This window comes from Pezoporus flaviventris, unplaced genomic scaffold, assembly GCF_033815535.1.
Source record: "Pezoporus flaviventris isolate CSIRO_AGI_PZ_B2104156 unplaced genomic scaffold, CSIRO_AGI_Pfla_v1 ptg000007l, whole genome shotgun sequence".
Lineage (NCBI taxonomy): Eukaryota > Metazoa > Chordata > Aves > Psittaciformes > Psittacidae > Pezoporus > Pezoporus flaviventris.
The window spans coordinates 28,462,676-28,481,255 of NW_026892555.1; the positions used below are offsets into that span (position 1 = coordinate 28,462,676).

The 18,580-nt window shown below is 41.7% G+C and overlaps 1 protein-coding gene and 1 long non-coding RNA gene across 2 annotated transcripts in view; one reads left to right on the forward strand and one right to left on the reverse strand.

Annotated features, from left to right (window-relative positions):
• Nucleotides 1-18,580, reverse strand: part of LOC133266724 (uncharacterized) — a 796,291-nt gene that overhangs the window by 731,883 nt on the left and 45,828 nt on the right. The gene's annotated exons all lie outside the window — the stretch shown is intronic.
• Nucleotides 462-13,340, forward strand: ZFAND1 (zinc finger AN1-type containing 1). The gene is made up of 8 exons (XM_061448206.1): nucleotides 462-533; nucleotides 1,631-1,673; nucleotides 3,751-3,790; nucleotides 4,147-4,274; nucleotides 4,360-4,451; nucleotides 5,240-5,364; nucleotides 12,507-12,662; nucleotides 12,817-13,340. Exons 1-8 carry the CDS (start codon nucleotides 479-481, stop codon nucleotides 12,985-12,987), a joined length of 810 nt encoding a protein of 269 aa, XP_061304190.1. The 5' UTR covers nucleotides 462-478; the 3' UTR covers nucleotides 12,988-13,340.

Here is an 18,580-nt window from a genome sequence, read left to right on the forward strand (position 1 = left end):
CGCGTTCCCGTCGCCTTTCCCTATGGGCCCTGCTGGGGGGCTGGCGCTACCAGCCGCACAGATAAAACACACCAAGTACTCTTCCCCGACAACAGCAGTCTGACGCACGAAAGTCACCGGCGTCGCGGCTCTGGGCGCACGGAAAGCCTGAGGCTCCGGTTAAGCCGACACAAGCTCTCCAGCCTCCGTTCCCCGGAGCCCGACGAGGCACCCACTCCCACAGCACTCCCAGCAGCTCCGCGGCGAAACCACGCCCTACCGGCTGGGTTCCAACGCAATCCCCTCACGGTCCCCGCAGATCCCGCCCGCAGCTCCGCTAGCCACTCCCCGGGGCGGTGAACACATTGCGCACAGCAGCTTCGGCACGCCACACCACACGCCACAGCACGTTTTGGGTCCTGGCAGCCCCTGCGCTCTCGGGCTCGGCAGCGTCCTCGCTCTGTCCTCCCCAAGTCCCCGTCTTTGGGCTGCGTGGAACATGGCGGAGCTGGAGCTAGGGCAGCACTGCGGGGTGGCGGATTGCAGACAACTTGGTAAGGGACCGCACGGTGGGGACCGCGGGCAGCCGCTGATGGGAGCGCTAGGCCGGGGCCGGGGCAGTGAGGCTACAGTGGCCGTGAGGGGGTTGCGAGGTGTTTCCCCCTTGGAGCGTCCTCCGGCCTGCTGCAGCCCTGCACGACCCACTGCCAGGGCCTGTCGCTTCAGCTGTGTCACTGGGCGGTTTGTCCCTGCTTTGCCAGCCGTCATTATGCTGTTTTTCCGTTCTTCACCCTTGCTTGCCTTCGCTGATCTCGGGAAATTATGTTAGGGGAATGTAACCGTTCAGTAAGAGGCCGCAAAAAAATCTTGGAATGAAAGCTTTGTGGTGCGACCACTCGGTCTTATAGAGGAAGTGACCAAGATCTTTGGACTTGAGATTTGCAGTCCAGTCTTATGGTGGTCCATTAAGACCAAATCTGAAGAATGGAGAACTGGAGTAATGACCTGGAGGTGGGTGTTTGCTGCCAGGGGTGATGAGATTTTATCGGTAGGAACTGGTGGGGGATGTGTGCAGAGACTTAAGAAGTATGTGCAGTTTAAATTGCACAAAAACAGTGTGTGTGATATGAAGGACAGAGAGGAAGGAGCAGGATCATCAGGACTGTTAAATGGAGGAGACTTTAGGCTTTTTGGAAGAGGTATCATCTCCTCCAGTTGGCAACCCATCTAATAAAAATGTAAATTGTCCACTTCTCCAGCAGTGAGTAAACAGTATTCTGAATGGTCTCACAATAAATTAATTTTTTTAGCAAAACTGTTAAGTTTGATGGCTAGCCACATGTTTCAGATTTTTATATTGACACACACACCACCCCTCCCCCCAATTTTTAAAGCATAGTGCCAGCTTCTGGAATATATAATTTACTTACTCGTATGTTTTTCAGTAATATTAACTAGGGGAGTTAACAGTGTAACTGTGTTACAAAAGCCACTTCTGGGTACTGTGTAGATGCAGTTACTAAGTGTCCTTGTAAAGATACCTACTTCATGGTACAGGTAAGCAAAAGTTAATAATGTAAAAATTAAGCTAGAAAGTATTACCAAATCAATGACCATGTTGTCTAAGTGAAAACAAAACTCTTTGTTACAGATTTTCTCCCCTTTGTATGTGATGGCTGTTCAGGCATCTTCTGGTAAGTTCGTAGAATCGTAGAGTATCTCAAATTAGAAGGGCCCCAAAGGATCGCCGAGTCCAACTCCCTGGTCCTCGCAAAACTAAACCATATGACTAGGAGCATTATCCAGACATTCCTTGTACTCTGACAGGCTCAGTGCTGTGACTGCTTCCCTGGGGAGTGTGTTCTGAGAGGGAGGTTCCCTTTCAGTGAAGAACCCTTTCATAATGCCCAGTCTGAAATTCCCCTGACACAGTTTCATTCCATTTCCTCATGTCCTGTTGCTGATCACCCAGGAGAAGAGATCAGCACTTCCCCTTCCACTGTCCACCTTGGGGAAGTAACAGACCGCAATGGGGTCACCCCTCAGCCTTCTCTAAGCTGAACAACCCAGGTAACGTCAGCCACTCCTCATATGTCTTGCCCTCAAGGCCTTTCACCATCTTAGTCACCAACCTTGGGACACACTGTAATGCTTTCATGTCCATATATTGAGGCACCCAAAACTGCACACAGTACTTGAGGAGAGGCTACAGCAGTGCAGTGAAGAGGGGGACAGTTGCCTCCCTCAACTCTTTAGCTATGCTCTGCTTAATGTACTCCAGGGCACAGTTGGCCCTTTTGGCTGCCATGGCACACTGTTGACTCATAATTTGCCATCAACCCTGACCCCAGATCTGCACTCCATCCTCTTGTCCCCCAGATTGTATGTATAACCAGGATTACCTCATACCAGGTGGAGAATCTGGCACTTGCTCTTGTTAAATTTCATATGGTTGGTGACTGCTCAGCTCTCTAGTCTATCCAGATCTCGCTGTAATGCCTCTCTACCCATGAGGCAGTCAACAACTCCTCCTAGTTTAGTATCATCAACAAACTGACTTAATGTACATTTGATTCTTGTGACCAGATCATTTATGGAAATATTAAAGAGCACTGGCCCTAAAATTGAACCCTGGAGAACCCAGTGGTGACTGGCTGCCAGCCTGATGTAAACCCATTTACTATTAACTCTTTAAGCCTGACCTGATCACCTGTTGCTCAGCCATCATACTATGAACTTGTCTAGCTGCGTGCTGGACATTTTGACGAGAAGGATACTGTAAAAGACAGTTTGCTAAAATCTAAACCCACCCACCACATCTGCTGGCTTCCCTAGGTCAATTAGGCAGGTGATCTTGTCATAAAAGGAGATTAAGTTAGTTTTCCTGTAAGATTTCAGTGTGACAGTTGTGCAGACCTAAGTGTTATATAAAAGGTTCTGTGACTCCATTCAGATACATTTAATTAAAAGTAGTTGCTTCTTTGAAGTTGCCACTTTCTTCCCAAGCTGCTGTTATGGAGCTTTGAAATCAGTGGGATTATCCTTAGGATACAGGTAGATTATTTTGGAAGGCATCTAATTTAGGCCCTGTTTTGTACTGATTTGTTTTTGGTGGAGGGAGCAGGGTGTTCTTGTAGGGGAAAAAAAAAAAAGAAAGTTTCTTCCAAGGTTCAAATCAGGGCTTGCACTTTGATTTACACTTCAAATTAGCAGAGGCCAGCTGAGATCAAATCAGATTGACTACAAGCAGATTTCCTTTTTAATGTCAGATGCCTTCAAGGGATTTCTGTTGCTGTGGGAGGTGATTCAAAATCCATTAAAACAGACAAACTCCAGTTGCTTTGAGCTGAATTCTTAAGCATGCTAGTGTCCTATTCTCTTGAAATGGCAGTGTTCAAGGCCAGGTTGGACAGAGCCTTGGGTGGCATGGTTTAGTGTGAGGTGTCCCTGCCCATGGAAGGGGGGTTGGAGCTAGATGATCTTAAGGTCCTTTCCAACCCTAACTATTCTATGATTCTGTGATTCTGTTCTATATCTTGGGCCATAAGTTCGAAGATCTAAATGTTTTACTTAGGAAGAATATGATCAATCCATTCACGATGTTAAGTGCATAGGTTAAAACAAATTTTGGAGAAGATTCATTATTTAACTGAAGTGTTGCCATGACAAAACTTGTCAGATCATTCTTTAAACACTTAAATGTTTTCACATGGAGTTTTCTTTTACTGAAATGTATATAACATTGTGATATTTTCTTCTTTTGCCGCAAAGCCTTCAGCACAGAAGCCGGGATGCTCATGGGTGTTCTGAGGTAATCTAATAATATATGACTACCTTAAAATTCTGTGTAACTAAACCATCTATTTCCAGATAAGATATATACATACAGTGTATAATTATGAAATATTTAATATCTCATTGAGAATGTGACAAGCTTAAAAACTATTAATCTACTCTTTTTCTGTCAGAAGTAAACTGAGTTTGATTAGGATGATGGTTCTTTTTCTAACTGTGAGCTAAACTTAACCAGGACAAAAGTAGGAGAGAATTGCTGGACTAGTTTTGCCCACAGAATGGAGCTAGCACAGTTCTTTTGGAAAGCTGGGATGGTGACTTTTATCTGTAATATCTGTTTATTTACACAAAATATTTTGCACTAATACCTAGGTGAATATAAGAAACAATTCTATGAAACCAGATCAGCACAGATCTTACCCATGCTCATACAAGGACTGTAATGGAAAGGAGCTTTTGCCAGTTTTATGTCCTTACTGTGAAAAACATTTTTGTCTAAGGTGAGCAGAACAGAGTGTTTAAAAACCAATACTCATTCATTAGTATATGAAAAAAGTACTAAAAGTTTTGCACTGTTGTTTACAGACATCGGCATCAGTCAGACCATGAATGTGAGAAACTGGACACACCAAAACCTCAAATGGCTGCCACACAGCGGCTAGTTAAAAGTATTGTAGGCAAGTACAGTGGTTTATATATTCTGCAGTTTTCTTCAGAAGGTTATTTGAGCTTGTGGCCTCCTCTGAGGGTTCAGATTTAATCAAATAAGAAGATTTCCTTGTTTAAATAGCTCTAAACTCACATGTCACTATCTAATTTTGTTCATCTAAACTGAGACAACAGCAACATATGTCTATAAAGAGAATTTTTAAAGATTAAATAGGGCTCAGGTTTCTTTCAGAATTACGCCCATACAAAGGCTAAGAAAATTGGGGCTGTTCAGCCTGGAGAAGAGAAGGCTGTGTGGAGACCTCATAGTAGCCTTCCAGTATCTGAAGGTGGCCTACAAGGATGCTGGGTAGGGACTCTTCATCAGGGGCTGTAGCAATAGGACAAGGTGCAGTGGATTCAAACTTAATCAGGGGGAATTTAGTTTAGCTATAAGGAAGAAATTCTTTATTGTGAGAGTGGTGAGTCACTGAAACAGGTTGCCCTGTTCCAGTTGTGAACACTCCATCCTTGGCAGTGTTCAAGGTCAGGCTGGACGGGGCTTTGAGCAACCTGGTCTAGTGGAAGGTGTCCCTGCTTATGGCAGGGGGGGGCTGGAATTAGATGATCTTAAGGTCCTTTCCAACCCTAACCATTCTATGATTGTTATCATTCAGGATACCTGATATCATGACGTTGGGAGGACATGAAAAGGATGGGAACCTTGGAGATGTAATGAGGCCAAATAGGCTAATTCCAAGATATATTACAGAGACGGCATGAGTCATCATATTAACAGTAATAATATTGTTCTTAGATTCTAAAAAAAGTGAGGAAGCAAAAAGCAAAAAATGCAGAGGACCAAAAAACAGTGCAATAGCAGCAAAAGTGGCATTAATGAAGCTGAAAATGCATGCGTGTGGGGACAAGTCCTTGCCTCAGGTCAGTAATGTTTGTTTTCAGTAGTGGAATTCTCAAAGGAAATGGAAAGCTTTGTAAATATCTTGATTTTCATCTAGTTCTCTCAGCTTGATTTTGGATTTAATTCCTCAAGACCACAACCATTTATATGTATGTTTCAGCCTGGTACCCAAAAGCAATCTCACTACTCTTAGATCTGTTATAATGTGTCTCTGGAATTTGGAGCAGTCAGGTCAAATTCCTTTATTTTATAGGAGAAATTTTATTTGTCTGCTACACAGGTGTCATCCAAGACTGCAGAAACAGACAAGTTCATTAATGTTGCAAGAATTTTTATGTGGGGATTCCTGGTACAATGATGACAGCAATCACAATTACTGTTTTCCCACCCAGGCTGAATTTGTTTGTTGGGGCATCACAGTGTACCGTGGGGCCTTAGCATAAGAATGTGCCTTTTAAGTATGAGTTTGGTAATTTGGAGGGTCAGGAGCGAGTATGCCAACTTAGGTTGGTACCAACATATTTTCAGGAACAGGTTCAGCTATGCACTCAGAATTAGCATCTGAAGATTGAGGGTGGTATAAACAATACCCACAGTTTGATTCATTACCCAGTTGAGAAATTATGTTTGTGAACTGAATTACATGATTATCATCCCGTTCTTGAAATAGTGAGAAAGAGGGTACAAATAAGGGTAAGTATAATACAGTGGGTGTTGTGATAATCTTTTTACAGCTGAGGTTTCCGTAAAACGATGGTTCCTTGGGTGAACTCCAGGTTTGTTCAGGCCAAAGAATCTGTCTAAGTACTGTTCAAGGACCTCAAGTGAAAAGAAATTACTCATTCTTGGGCATTATCCAAGCCTCAGTGAAAGTTAAAGGGAGTCTCCATTTAGAAACAGTTTTCCATATGCCCTTTTCTCAGGGCATATGTGACAGATACTTTAACCATCAAAGGGTATTTAATAGGAACAGTTTCACCCTGAGAAGAATGATGGGCTGACAGTGGGGGTTTTGGATGCATTATGGATTGGAGAGCAGGAAAATGAGCTTGTTCCACCAGGCATCCAGTCTGCTGGTTATGTAGGCATCAAACAGCTTCAGTTAGGGCTTTACCTCATCCTCCTGTATTTAAACTTTGTTCTAGAGCTCATTTTAGTAGACTATTACACTTCTTAACTGTTCCATTACTTTGGGGTCTGTGGGACCCTGGAACACCCGGGCAACCCCACAGTGTTCACACCATTTCTGGATTTATTTTTAAATTAGTGCCATTGTCAGAGTGCACAGCAGAGGGCATGGGAGGGCATTTCCCTAAGCATGGTATTATTTCAACTCCAGTAAGGATATAACGCCAGCACTCGGGTGTTTGAGGGAGAAGTCTGACAAGCTATTTACCAAGTGGACCAAGGGACTTACTTTCTATCCCCCCTATCCATTTGGTCCCCAAAAAGGTGACTCCTGGCTGGAGCCTTGGTGTTGTTTCTTCATCAGTTGTTTCTTCATCAGTTGTTTCTTCATCAGTTGTTTCTTCATCAGTTGTTTCAATAGCCCAGTCACTGTTGCCCTGTATCTAGTTCACAGAATAGCCACACCAAATATATGTAGGTTTCCTGGTTCCATTTGCTATTTTCAGGGGGGGTTCATGATATTTTTCTTGGGTGTTTTTTTTTTTTTTTATAACTTGTGACACTGTTTTTCAAGAGACACTTTTTCCAGACTCACTATCAGTCTTTAATTTGGTTATACCAATTCTAAATCCTTTGCTGATAATTCACCTTTATATTTCTTCCTTTAACCTTTCAGCATATCTGTTCTCAATTTTCCATACTGCAGCTAATAGCCAGCACATTCCTTCCATCTGTCCTTCTTAACTTTACACATATATTTCCATTTTTTAAAACTCATTCCATATGGCTTTTGGATTGTGGCTTATTGGCTATTGCCACTTGTTGGGATTTTCCCATCTATTTTTTAAACCCCTTTCTCCAGAGTCCCATTTACTGGGAAAGTCAGTCATCACTCTGACCCAAGGGCTCTGCCAACTACACCAATTTATTCTGTCACCCAACAACGTGGGGACAGACATGTTCTTTCAGGGATCCCTGGCACAATGATGACAGCACTAAGTTGTTGTTAAATCTCTATTGTTTTAACAGAATTTGTTGATCAAAGGAGCACAGAATTTTTATAATCACAGTGTAGCACAGTTTTTTAACTGGTGTAGTGGATTTTATAGCACAGCTTAGCTTATTGTTCCTGATCACCTGGATCCTCTGCAGACTGGGTCAAGTGTTACTACTTGGTGTGCAGTATCAATATCGCAGTCATCTTCATTGGGGACTGTAGTGATAGGACAAGGGGTAACAGGTTAAAACTTAAACAGGGGAAATTTAGATTGGATATAAAGAAGAACTTCTTTACTGTTAGGGTGGTGAGGCACTGGAATGGGCTGCTCAGGGAAGTTGTGAATGCTCCATCCGTGGCAGTGTTCAAGGCTAGGTTGGACAGAGCCTTGGGTGACATGGTTTAGTGTGAGGTGTCCTTGCCCATGGCAGGGAGTTTGGAACTAGATGATCTTATTCTATGATTCTATGACTTGAAACATGTAAAAGAATACAAGTCACTTACTCAGTCCTTGGATGAAGCAGACGACAGTGGAAGCGTCCCTGGCCACTGACTGGGGGTTTTTCTGTCCAGCAGCAGTTCTGGTCCAAGTCCCACTTAGGGCTTGTAACTGCTTGATTTATGGACAGTGATCTGTATGCTGCTGCACTTCCCTGTTCTGTGACAGGCTCATCACCACTGGCTTGGCTGGGTGCCTGGGACCTTCAAGGCCAGCAAGGATGGGAGTAGTCGTCCTGGTGCCCAGGGACCTTGAGGCTGAAGGGGACGAAAAGGGGAGAAGTCTGCCTGGTGCGCAGGACCTTCAGGGCTATCAGCAGAGAGGGAGTGGGACTGATACATGACCAGTTTGGTCACAGAGAATTGCTATATAAAATGGCATTAGTTATACCAACGTTATTACCAGAGTGTGTCAGTCACAGGGATGCTTTTCACGCTGAGTAATGAGAGGCTTCTGACGCAGATAGGACACAGTTTGCACAACTCTATAGCAGTCATATTGGGCCTGTCTCATACACAACTTAGCTTTTGTTCTGCAAAGCTCCATTTTTATTTCTACTACTTAGATATAATAGGCATATATTGCATTGCTGGATGAAGTATGAAGGGCCTGAGGTTAGTTGTTCCTGCCTTTGGGTTGTAATAGGGTTTTGACAGTTGCTTTCAGCCTTTCATTTCTTTGATTTTCAAAGTTATTTCACATATTCCTTTATTGTTTCTCACTACTGTGGCCAGTCAAACCTGGTATTCAAGTCTTTTCCACATATCAGGATTATGTTGGGTTTAGAAACTCCTTGATTCTTTCATCAAGAGTTTCACTTTAGATCTGTACTTATACATCCTCTTAAAAGAACTGTATTTAAATTGGTTTTCACCATATTGTTACGTTGCAGCACATCACGTTCAGGCCCATTAAATTTATTTATAATACTGAGAACATACTATGTGATAGTGATAGTTTTATTGTTAGGTTTCATCTTAGCAGAGTGCATTTAATTACTGTTTTTAAAATAACTACAGCTACGCCATTATTGAGTCCTCTTATTAACTTCTTTTTTTATACTTTGTTATGCTTAGAAAACTGCTTATGCAGAAGTTGTAATACAAGGATCTGCTTATAGCATTCATCAGATAGCATCACTGTAATAAATATGTGCTGGAGGGAAAGTGATTAATTTAAAATATTGTGGAACATAATTTAAAATTACATAATTCCATAGTGATGGAACGCCTTATCCTTGGTGCCATCTTAAGGCATATCAAGCATAAGAGGGTTATGAGGGGCAGTCAACATGGCTTCACCAGGGGGAAATCATGTTTGACCAATCTCTTAGCCTTTTATGAGGAAATAACACGGTGGATGGATGATGGCAGAGCGGTGGATGTGGTCTACCTTGACTTCAGCAAAGCATTTGACACAGTCTCCCACAGCATCCTCACAGCTAAATTGAGGAAGTGTGGACTGGATGATCAGGTAGTGAGGTGGACTGTGAACTGGCTGAAGGAGAGAAGCCAGAGAGTTGTAGTCTATGGGGCTGAGTCTAGTTGGAGGCCTGTAACTAGTGGAGTGCCTCAAGGGTCAGTACTGGGACCGGTATTATTTAATATATTCATCAACAATTTAGATGAGGGAACTGAGTGTACTATCAGCAAGTTTGCTGATGACACTAAGCTGGGAGGAGTGGCTGACACGCCAGAAGGCTGTGCTGCCATCCAGCGAGACCTGGACAGGCTGGAGAGTTGGGCAGGGAATAACTTGATGAAATATAACAAGGGAAAGTGTAGAGTCCTGCATCTGGGTAGGAACAACCCCAGGCTCCAGTATAGGTTGGGGAACGACCTGTTAGAGAGCAGTGTAGGGGAGAGGGACCTGGGGGTCCTAGTGGACGACAGGATGACCATGAGCCAACACTGTGCCCTTGTGGCTAAGAAGGCCAATGGCATCCTGGGGTGTATTAGAAGGGGGGTGGTTAGTAGGTCGAGAGAGGTCCTCCCTCCCCTCTACTCTGCCCTGGTGAGACCCCATCTGGAATATTGTGTCCAGTTCTGGGCCCCTCAGTTCAAGAAGGACAGGGAGCTGCTGGAGAGAGTCCAGCGCAGGGCAACGAAGATGATTAAGGGAGTGGAGCATCTCCCTTATGAGGAAAGACTGAGGGAGCTGGGTCTCTATAGTTTGGAGAAGAGGAGACTGAGGGGTGACCTTATAAGTGTCTATAAATATATAAAGGGGGAGTGTCACGAGGATGGAGCCAGGCTCTACTCAGTGGCAAACAATGATAGGACAAGGGGTAATGGGTATAAACTGGAACACAAGAGGTTCCACTTAAACTTGAGAAGAAACTTCTTCTCAGTGAGGGTGACGGAACACTGGAACAGGCTGCCCAGGGAGGTTGTGGAGTCTCCTTCCCTGGAGACATTCAAAACCCGTCTGGACACATTCTTGTGTAACATTTTCTAGGTGTACCTGCTCCGGCAGGGGGATTGGACTAGATGATCTTTCGAGGTCCCTTCCAATCTCTAACATACTGTGATACTGTGATACTGTGAAAAAATCCACCCTGAATATATGTAAGATATTGTTAAAAGTGACTTCCTAATTCCAAAGCTAGTAAACTCTAAAAAGTGTAGTACAAATTACTGTATGCTGATTTCTCTTACTATTCATTTTCTCATGTGGATATTAATTGTTTAATCATCCACAATAGTGATAATTCTGACTGATAAATTGAGCCTATTAATCTCCAGCACCCTCTATTTAAATTGCTAGACTCCTCCTAGCTGCCTTCTGACTACCTTGTTCTAGTTCGATAAGATTTTTTTGAATATGAATTTTCTGCCTCTTATGCACATCACTTCTCTCATCATGATTATAAAGAAGATTGACACATTTTCTTGGAGGTGCACAGGAAAAGGACAGGGGGCAATGGGCACAAGCTGCAACATGGGAAATTCCAATTAGATGATAGGAAGAAAAATCACAGTGAGGCTGGTCAGACTTTGGAACAAGCTCCTCTGAAAATTTGTGGAATCTCCTTCTCTGGGATGTTCACAACTTCTTTGAGTCTGACTTGGATCAACCTGATCTGCCTTTACAGTTAGGTCTAGCTTTAAACTTCCCCCTGCTTTGAGTATGGTTTTGGACCACATGACACCAGAGGTCCTCCTTCCTGACCTTTCTTATTCCACAATCAGGAAAATCAGGCTATCTTAGAAATACCTTTCCCTTGGCTTCTTTATTCAGATTAGCTTTCTGCAGATGATTGTTTCTTTTAGTGTCAGACCTGATACGAGTTACATACCTGACCAGCTCAAAACAGGAGGGCTATGCTGCAAAGTAGCATTAGTTGTTGGGTCCCTGCCCTACTGGTATTTTCTTGGATATGGCACAGAAATTCCAGGAGGTATATCCCATAGGTAGGGGTGCAACAGTAGAATGAGCTGGTTTGTGAGTTAAGTTCCAGTGGACTGGAGGAGCAACTGTAGAAAGTGTGGGGCACTGATAGCAGTTGGGTGATGTTGGCATGTGTCCGTAATAGAATGGCCACTGTGTTAGCTGGTTTACAAACTGCCATTTACATTTTGGCAAGATACAGGTCCTGCTTCCATTGCCCCTTTGTAATATTCCTAGATGTTAAAGATTTTCTTGTGTGTGGGGAGCCTTCAAGTTTTGAGAAAAATGCACAGATTGAAAATCAACCTCAGCTTTATGAACACAGCTGGGGAAAACGTAGTTCTGTATTTTTCTAGGGAGGGTCTATGTAAATCATTTAAAAAGAAGACATCTGTCTTGTTTGATCATGTCTTGACTTGGGCTCAGCAAAAGCTGTTTTAACTGGTGAATACATCAGTCATGCTTGTGCTGTGTCTTCTGTTGAGTGTCAAGAAGAAATAACGTTGGAGAAGGGATTGTCCCGATCCCCTTCAAAACCTTTTCCTCACAGGTTACTTTTATTTTGGTCTATCTGATACTGAAAAAGTGTTTAGCACATAAAAGGTGGGAAAACAGGATGAAGGATTAGCTGGCCATGACTGGGAGTGTTGGTTTGTGAAACTGGCATTTCTGGTACAGTGAATTGTTCGGTTTTAACCGCCTTTGCATTCCAATTTGAGACATTATACTGCTGCCAAAAGACAGCGCTGCTTATTTATATCCACCTTCTTCTCCCCAGAGTAGTTATTATTATCCAGCAAACCCAGGGCAGACACCTTTTCATGTCTCTCTATATGTAGCAGTCTAGCTGTGGGACTCTGGCTCAAGAAGATGTCTCCCTGAACTTCTCCCAGATGTCTCTCTGAACTTCTTGTCCATCATGCATGTGCCTGCAGCTGGAGGGGATTTGACTTGATGATCTCAGTCATTTATATTCTGCAGGAAACTGGGGCCTTGGCTTTGATGGAATAGTACAAGTTTGAGTTAGTAATTTGGGGGTTGAAATTTAAAGGTTTGTTTTTTTTTACTGAAAAATTGTTAATGTGTATGACTGGTATTATGTGCTGCTTCTGTGAATAATTTTTTGTTTATTTTTCATGTTTTTCTAGACAGAAAGAATTTATTTTCAAGTATTTTTGCCAAAGGGAAACAAAGAGAAAAGCAAGCCCATGTTCTTCTGCAGTAAGTGGAGTATTGGCAAAGTAGTAGATTTTGCAGCTTCCTTAACAAGCCTTAAAAATGACAACAACAAATCAACATCCCAGGTAAATCAGTAATAATAACAAACTTTTTCCAGGTTGTTGGATTTTGATTTTGTTTTGGTGGGTTTTTTTAACCACTTAGTCCCTCCCCCACCCTACTTCTTGCATCTCAAACAGGTAAATCCTGATGTTAATTTCTGTGCTGTTTGTTTTGCAGAAATTGAGATTATGCCATGCTGCTTCTGGAGAAGCCTTGCCATTTGAGCACACATTGGAAACATGGCTATCTGATAAAGACTATCCATTGTACAATGGCGGAAATATAATTTTGGAGTATCTTAATAATGATGTTCTATCTATAGAAGATACAGAGTCATACTTTAGTTAATCAGTAAATTATCACAAACAAAAAAAGATTTTTTAGTTTTTATTTTTTTTAGAAATGTGGTATTTAACAAAACCAAGTCCAGTTTTATTCTAAAGTCACTGGTATGCCAGGGTCTGTCCTCAGTTGTAAAAACGGACTTCCCATCAATTTCTCAATTTTTTGACTGTCACAAGAGCTATGTCCTGAAAGGAAAATTAGTTATATTATTAACTAATATCACAAATACTCACTTTCTATAATAAATTCTTGCTTTATTTAGCTGTATCATGTCAATAGTTTTTTCTTAAATTTTATATTTTATGTAAATTATGGGAAAAGTATGTATTAAAATTGATAAATAATGAAAATGTAAACTTGCAGTATATCAGTTCTCTGAAGGAAAGAAACACACTACACTATTGCAGCATCTTTTCTGTATTTCATTGAGTTTGGCATCCAGCCCTGTCCATGCCCCTAGTCCATGTTTTCATCTCATAATAGTGTAACAACATTAGAAGGAAAGCTTTTTGAAATGAAAGTAAATTCACACAGATGTCTGTCTTCTATTTGTAAATCTCAGCATTATTTTGTGATTAGAAGGAGGATATGAAAAGAGAACCTGAAATTATCCTTTTCTTATTCTTGTGTAGAAGAGGAAGAAATATGGTAAGAGAGGAAGAAATACAGCTCAGCTAGAAGCACAGCATTCCACAGCTTGCATTTTCATCCTGGCATTTCCAACCTTACATAAATCCATATTGTTTTCTCTTCAGCAGTCTGGAGTATTGACTTACTAAGGTGTAAAGCTGTTGTTTACAGTGATTGTACGTTAAGTTACACCTCTGGGTGCATAAGTATAGAATTAGTGGATTTCTCAATTGTCAGTGTCTTGAAGGTGTTTGCTGCTAATGAAGAAGATTGTTCAGAATATCACTAGTTGATGTGCTCCAGTTTTTGGATGTTGTGGTAGATTTCAAAGGTGGACTGTAAATTCAAAGCAAATGTAACAAAGAAGATCCATAAGATTACTTTTACAGCTGTTTCAAATTACTGCAACATAAACTTGCAATGTTACATGCGGTTTTACAGCCAGCACTTTCCTAACCATAAGTTCTGATGTATGACCAAGGAGCTTTACTTCATCCTTCTTGAGTGGACCTGTTACAACCTAAACTCATTCTGCAGTGGCCTTGACCCTCTAAGCTAGAGGAGCAGAACCCTTTCAAAACTGATCCCTCTAATTTTCTTTAATCTGTTTACAATTTTTTAGCCAATGTTCTTCATTTGGGAGGAGCTGAAAAGACAATCCTACAGTGACAGAAAGGACCGTGTATGAACAGGTGTAAACAGCAGTGGAAAGCCTAAGCTCCATTTGAAAAGCAGTATACATTTATACTGCTCTGTGGTGCTGTTCAGTATGAGTGAATTACTGAGGCAAACCTCATTATCAGATACTAAATAGGTTAGCAAGATTTTCAGCTGGAATAAGGTGCAGCATGTAAGGTATGATCTAGTGGATTCTGAATTGGGTGCAGTATTCAAAGTGAGAGAAGTCTCTGCCTCCCCCAGCCTGTCTCACTGCTTGATCAGTGTGACTCACCTTTCAAAGCATTTTAAAAGAGAAAGCTACCTTTCTTTTTCAGGCATGGACCGCTTTCTTTCAGGCAATGATCTTCAAGTGCTGTTCTCATATTTGCAAAGATGTTTGGCCTGTGTGTGCACTGTGACTAGCATACTCAGTTAGTGCCTGGAGGTGTAACTGGGCCGCAGGGAGACTGAATGAATATTGTTCAAAAATGTCAGTATGATACATTTCAGGAACATTGTTCTGCCACTGCCGGAAGAAACTCTAAGGGGAGTACAGGAGGCATAAGACTAAGCAATATTGCTAGTCCTGTGGAAATGAAATTTTGCTTTGAAGAACATGAGGCAGAGAAGTGTACTCAGAGCAACAAGTGCAGGTGAACACTGCACCACAGTCTGTTGGGCAGTCACCAATCTGGATCTGGTGTTTTGGCTCATTTGGTTATCGTGTTCACTGAGAAAAATGGTCCTGGTTTTTCCCTAGTACATGCTTGCCTAAAAGGAACATTGTCTACTGTGTTACCGTATACCTAGATTCTGGTTCATTTGTACTGGTTTGAAAACAGCCATGCATGATGTACCCATTCTAGGCACAGCTGCAATAAAAAAACACATCGCAATGAAAGAAGAGTCTGCTTAGCATCTTTTTCAAAGGTACACTCCATTGGCAGAACAAAAAAAGCATCATGGATTTCAATACTATCATGTAGTATACATTTGTAACAACTTAGGAGTACTGTACGATTATTATTATTATATATGTATTATTATATATTGATTGAAGTTGCATAAACCTCCCAAACATCTCAATAAGCATTTCGCTGTTGTCTTCTTTTTATTTACAGTACTCTTTACTGTAGGTGTAATATGACCTAGATACTGATAAATTGTTTTACTGGATATGGTGTGGGTGTCACACAAAGGAGAGTGCTTCTGGTTTCCATGAGGGAAAGGGTCTTCAGTGGCTAAATATTTTGTGAGTCAGTTACCTGGAAGCAGGAAGCACACATGCATTTCTCCACTTTCCCCCACCTATCCCTCCAGCCGCTTCTCATCTCCCTTTCCAGCGCAATAGGAACAGTTCCCTTTTCCCTTGTTATTTTTTTTTCCTCCTTTTCCTCTGCAATTCTCTAGTCATCTTTCTTTCTTAAGCTGCTCTGGTAAGGAATATGCATTAAGAGGCCAATCATTGTGGCACAACTAAGTCAGGGAAGACCCTCAAGCTGAACTTGTTCCTGCTGCTGTTACAGAACGAACAATACTTAGTGTAGCAAAGTCTGCTGCTACAGAACAGGGTAATTTTTTCAGCATAAAAGTCTTTTTCTCTATTTACCCCTTCCTTCTGCCCCTGACTTTTCTGCCCTAGCAGTTGCAGGCAAAATTATTAAAATAACATTTGTTGTGGATAGAGGGAAGATAAAACTTGGGATGCAAGAAGTAAAACTTTGGGGAGATCTCCAAGGTTTTACCAGGAAGGTTGCTTTCATCACTTGCCAGTTATTGCTAAGGGCTAGCAGCCCGTAAATAGCAGTACAAATACAGCAAGTCACTGTTGATAAGACTCCAAAAAGTTTTCACATTCATCTTATTCCAGGAATGTGTCTGGGGTTGTATACAGAAACTCATCCCACTTAGTTTTCAGAAACTGAGAACTAAAACTAAATTAAGCTAGACAGAAAAAATAATTGAGGACAGCTGAAAACTCCTAATCATCAACTCGAGGAACAGAAGCAGAAACTTTCCCAGGGCATCAGTATCTTGCCTAGGCTAGAATTGCTCACATTTCAAATGTTTAGCCTCTATGATATCTTTACCTAGTGTATACAATTTTTTGTTTTTATAAAGCTTGTTATCTTGGCACATTTTCATAGGGGAAGTTAAACAACTCAATCTGGAAAAAAAAACAAAACAAACCGACAACTCAAAACATTGTGGAGAAGACACCAACATTTGAAACCATTGTTAATTTTACGAGCTTGTGTTTAGAAGTAGCTGAATTATTTAACTTCAAAGTTAATAAATAAGAAGTTAAACTCACTTCTAGTAGATGCAAAGAAAATGTATGCAAAGTTACTTAACTGACAAGTGGAATCTGTAAAAAATATTTAGTGATTTTATAATAAACAGTATTTTCATCCAATCTATTAAAATAGGTAAATATCAAGCTTTTTGGTTGTTGTATCTGTATAGCAATTGTAGAGAATGCACAAAGTCAAGACTTTGCAAACATTTTACCACTGAGAATAATCTTGCTAGCAGCTCCTGGTCTTGTTCCAGTTCAAATACTGCTGCAAAATCACTCGGCATTTGTGATATACCCAAATACTGTTTGGAAACAGTTATGTTAGCATCAAGAGCTCAATTTTGCTCAGATAAGTGACCAGTTAAATCAGCCAGGCAATGCTGTAACAAATAAGAAATAACACATCACACTAAAAAAGCAGGCAGCAATCTCTCATACTTTTATTTTCATCAGTTTCCTTTTGTGTGTCTGTTTTAGAAAAGTAGTGTCATCAGTCTGTTCTGAAGACTTTTATCGATAGATCACCTCTGTTCATGTCACTTATCAGGTGTAACATACAAATACAGCTCCTTGCAGCTCAGTTCTCCTCGTAGTAGTTTCTTTCATTAAGTACAAAATTTCCTTTCAGTTGGAACAGAAACTGTGGTTTGGATCGGGAAATTCTTACACTTTTGAGGAGAGAATTCCAGGCATTTACTTCTACTGATTTTGGGATCAATGCAGAATTTGAAATCCCCTTATAGACCCTGTAAAACCCTTGTTGTAATGTTAAGTGCATTATTAATGTCAAAGAAGCCGTTTTCCATAATACTAGTGCAGTCCCATGTAACTTGTACTGAGAAATATTTGGCATCTTGCCTCAACAAAAGATGAATCAGAGCCAAAATGCCTCTTTCAATTGGCTGTATGCTTTTTGCATAATCTTGTAAAGAATGACTTGCAAAATAATTAATAAAAACACACCTTATCTCTCTGTGGTTCTTTAATGACTGTGAATACTTTAAATAAATAGGCTAATATGACTATTCCTGTTTATGAAATGGGAAGTAGGAAACATGGAAGGGTGCATTGACTTGTCCCACACAACAGCACTGCTGGGGATGGAAACCACATCATCACTGATGTGGAAGTACAAAAGTACTGCCATGTGACCTTCAACTGTGGGTTGGATTGGCACTGGGGAAGGGGATAAGGCTGCTTTTGGTGAGGTATATATTTTACGCCAGATTCAAGTCCTAAAGGAAACTACAACCCCTGTCCTGTTTACAGTAGGCCATCGTTTTACATATGACAGTAAATTATATCAGTTGCAATTTGTGAACACAAGACAGCACCTCACTGTTTTACTTGATGAAAGACAACAGGAGACCTTATAGCAGCCTTCCAGGACCTAATGGGGGCCTATAAGAAAGCTGGGATGGACATTTTACAAGAGCATTTAGTGATAGGACATGGGGGAATGGCTTCAAACTGAAAGAGGGGAGATTTATATTAGATATTAGGAAGAAGCTGTTTCCCTGTGAGGGTGGTGAGGCACTGGCACAGCGTCCTGGGTTCAGCAGTAGCAGTCAGGTTTCTCCTGTGCTGTGTTTTGACTTCCAGCCTGGGAACAGTGCTGGTGATACCGATGTTTTCGGTTGTTGCTAAGTGATGTTTACCCTGACCAAGGACTTTGTGAGGCTCATGCTCTGCCAGGGAGGAGGGGAAGCTGTGAGGAAGCAGAGACAGGGCGCCTGACCCAGGCTAGCCAAGGAGGTATTCCATACCACAGCACGTCATGCCCGGGGTGGGGAGTAACTGGGAGTTACCCGGAAGGACACGGGCTTCCGTGTGGGACTCGTTTCTTGGCCGGTGGTATCGTATTCTCTTCCCTTGTTATTTTCCCTTATCATTGTTGTAGTTGGTAGTAGCGGTGGTGATTTGTGTTGTACATTGGTTGCTGGACTGTTCTTGTCTCAACCCGTGGGAGTTGCACTCTTTCGATCCTCCTCCCCGTTCCTCTGGGAG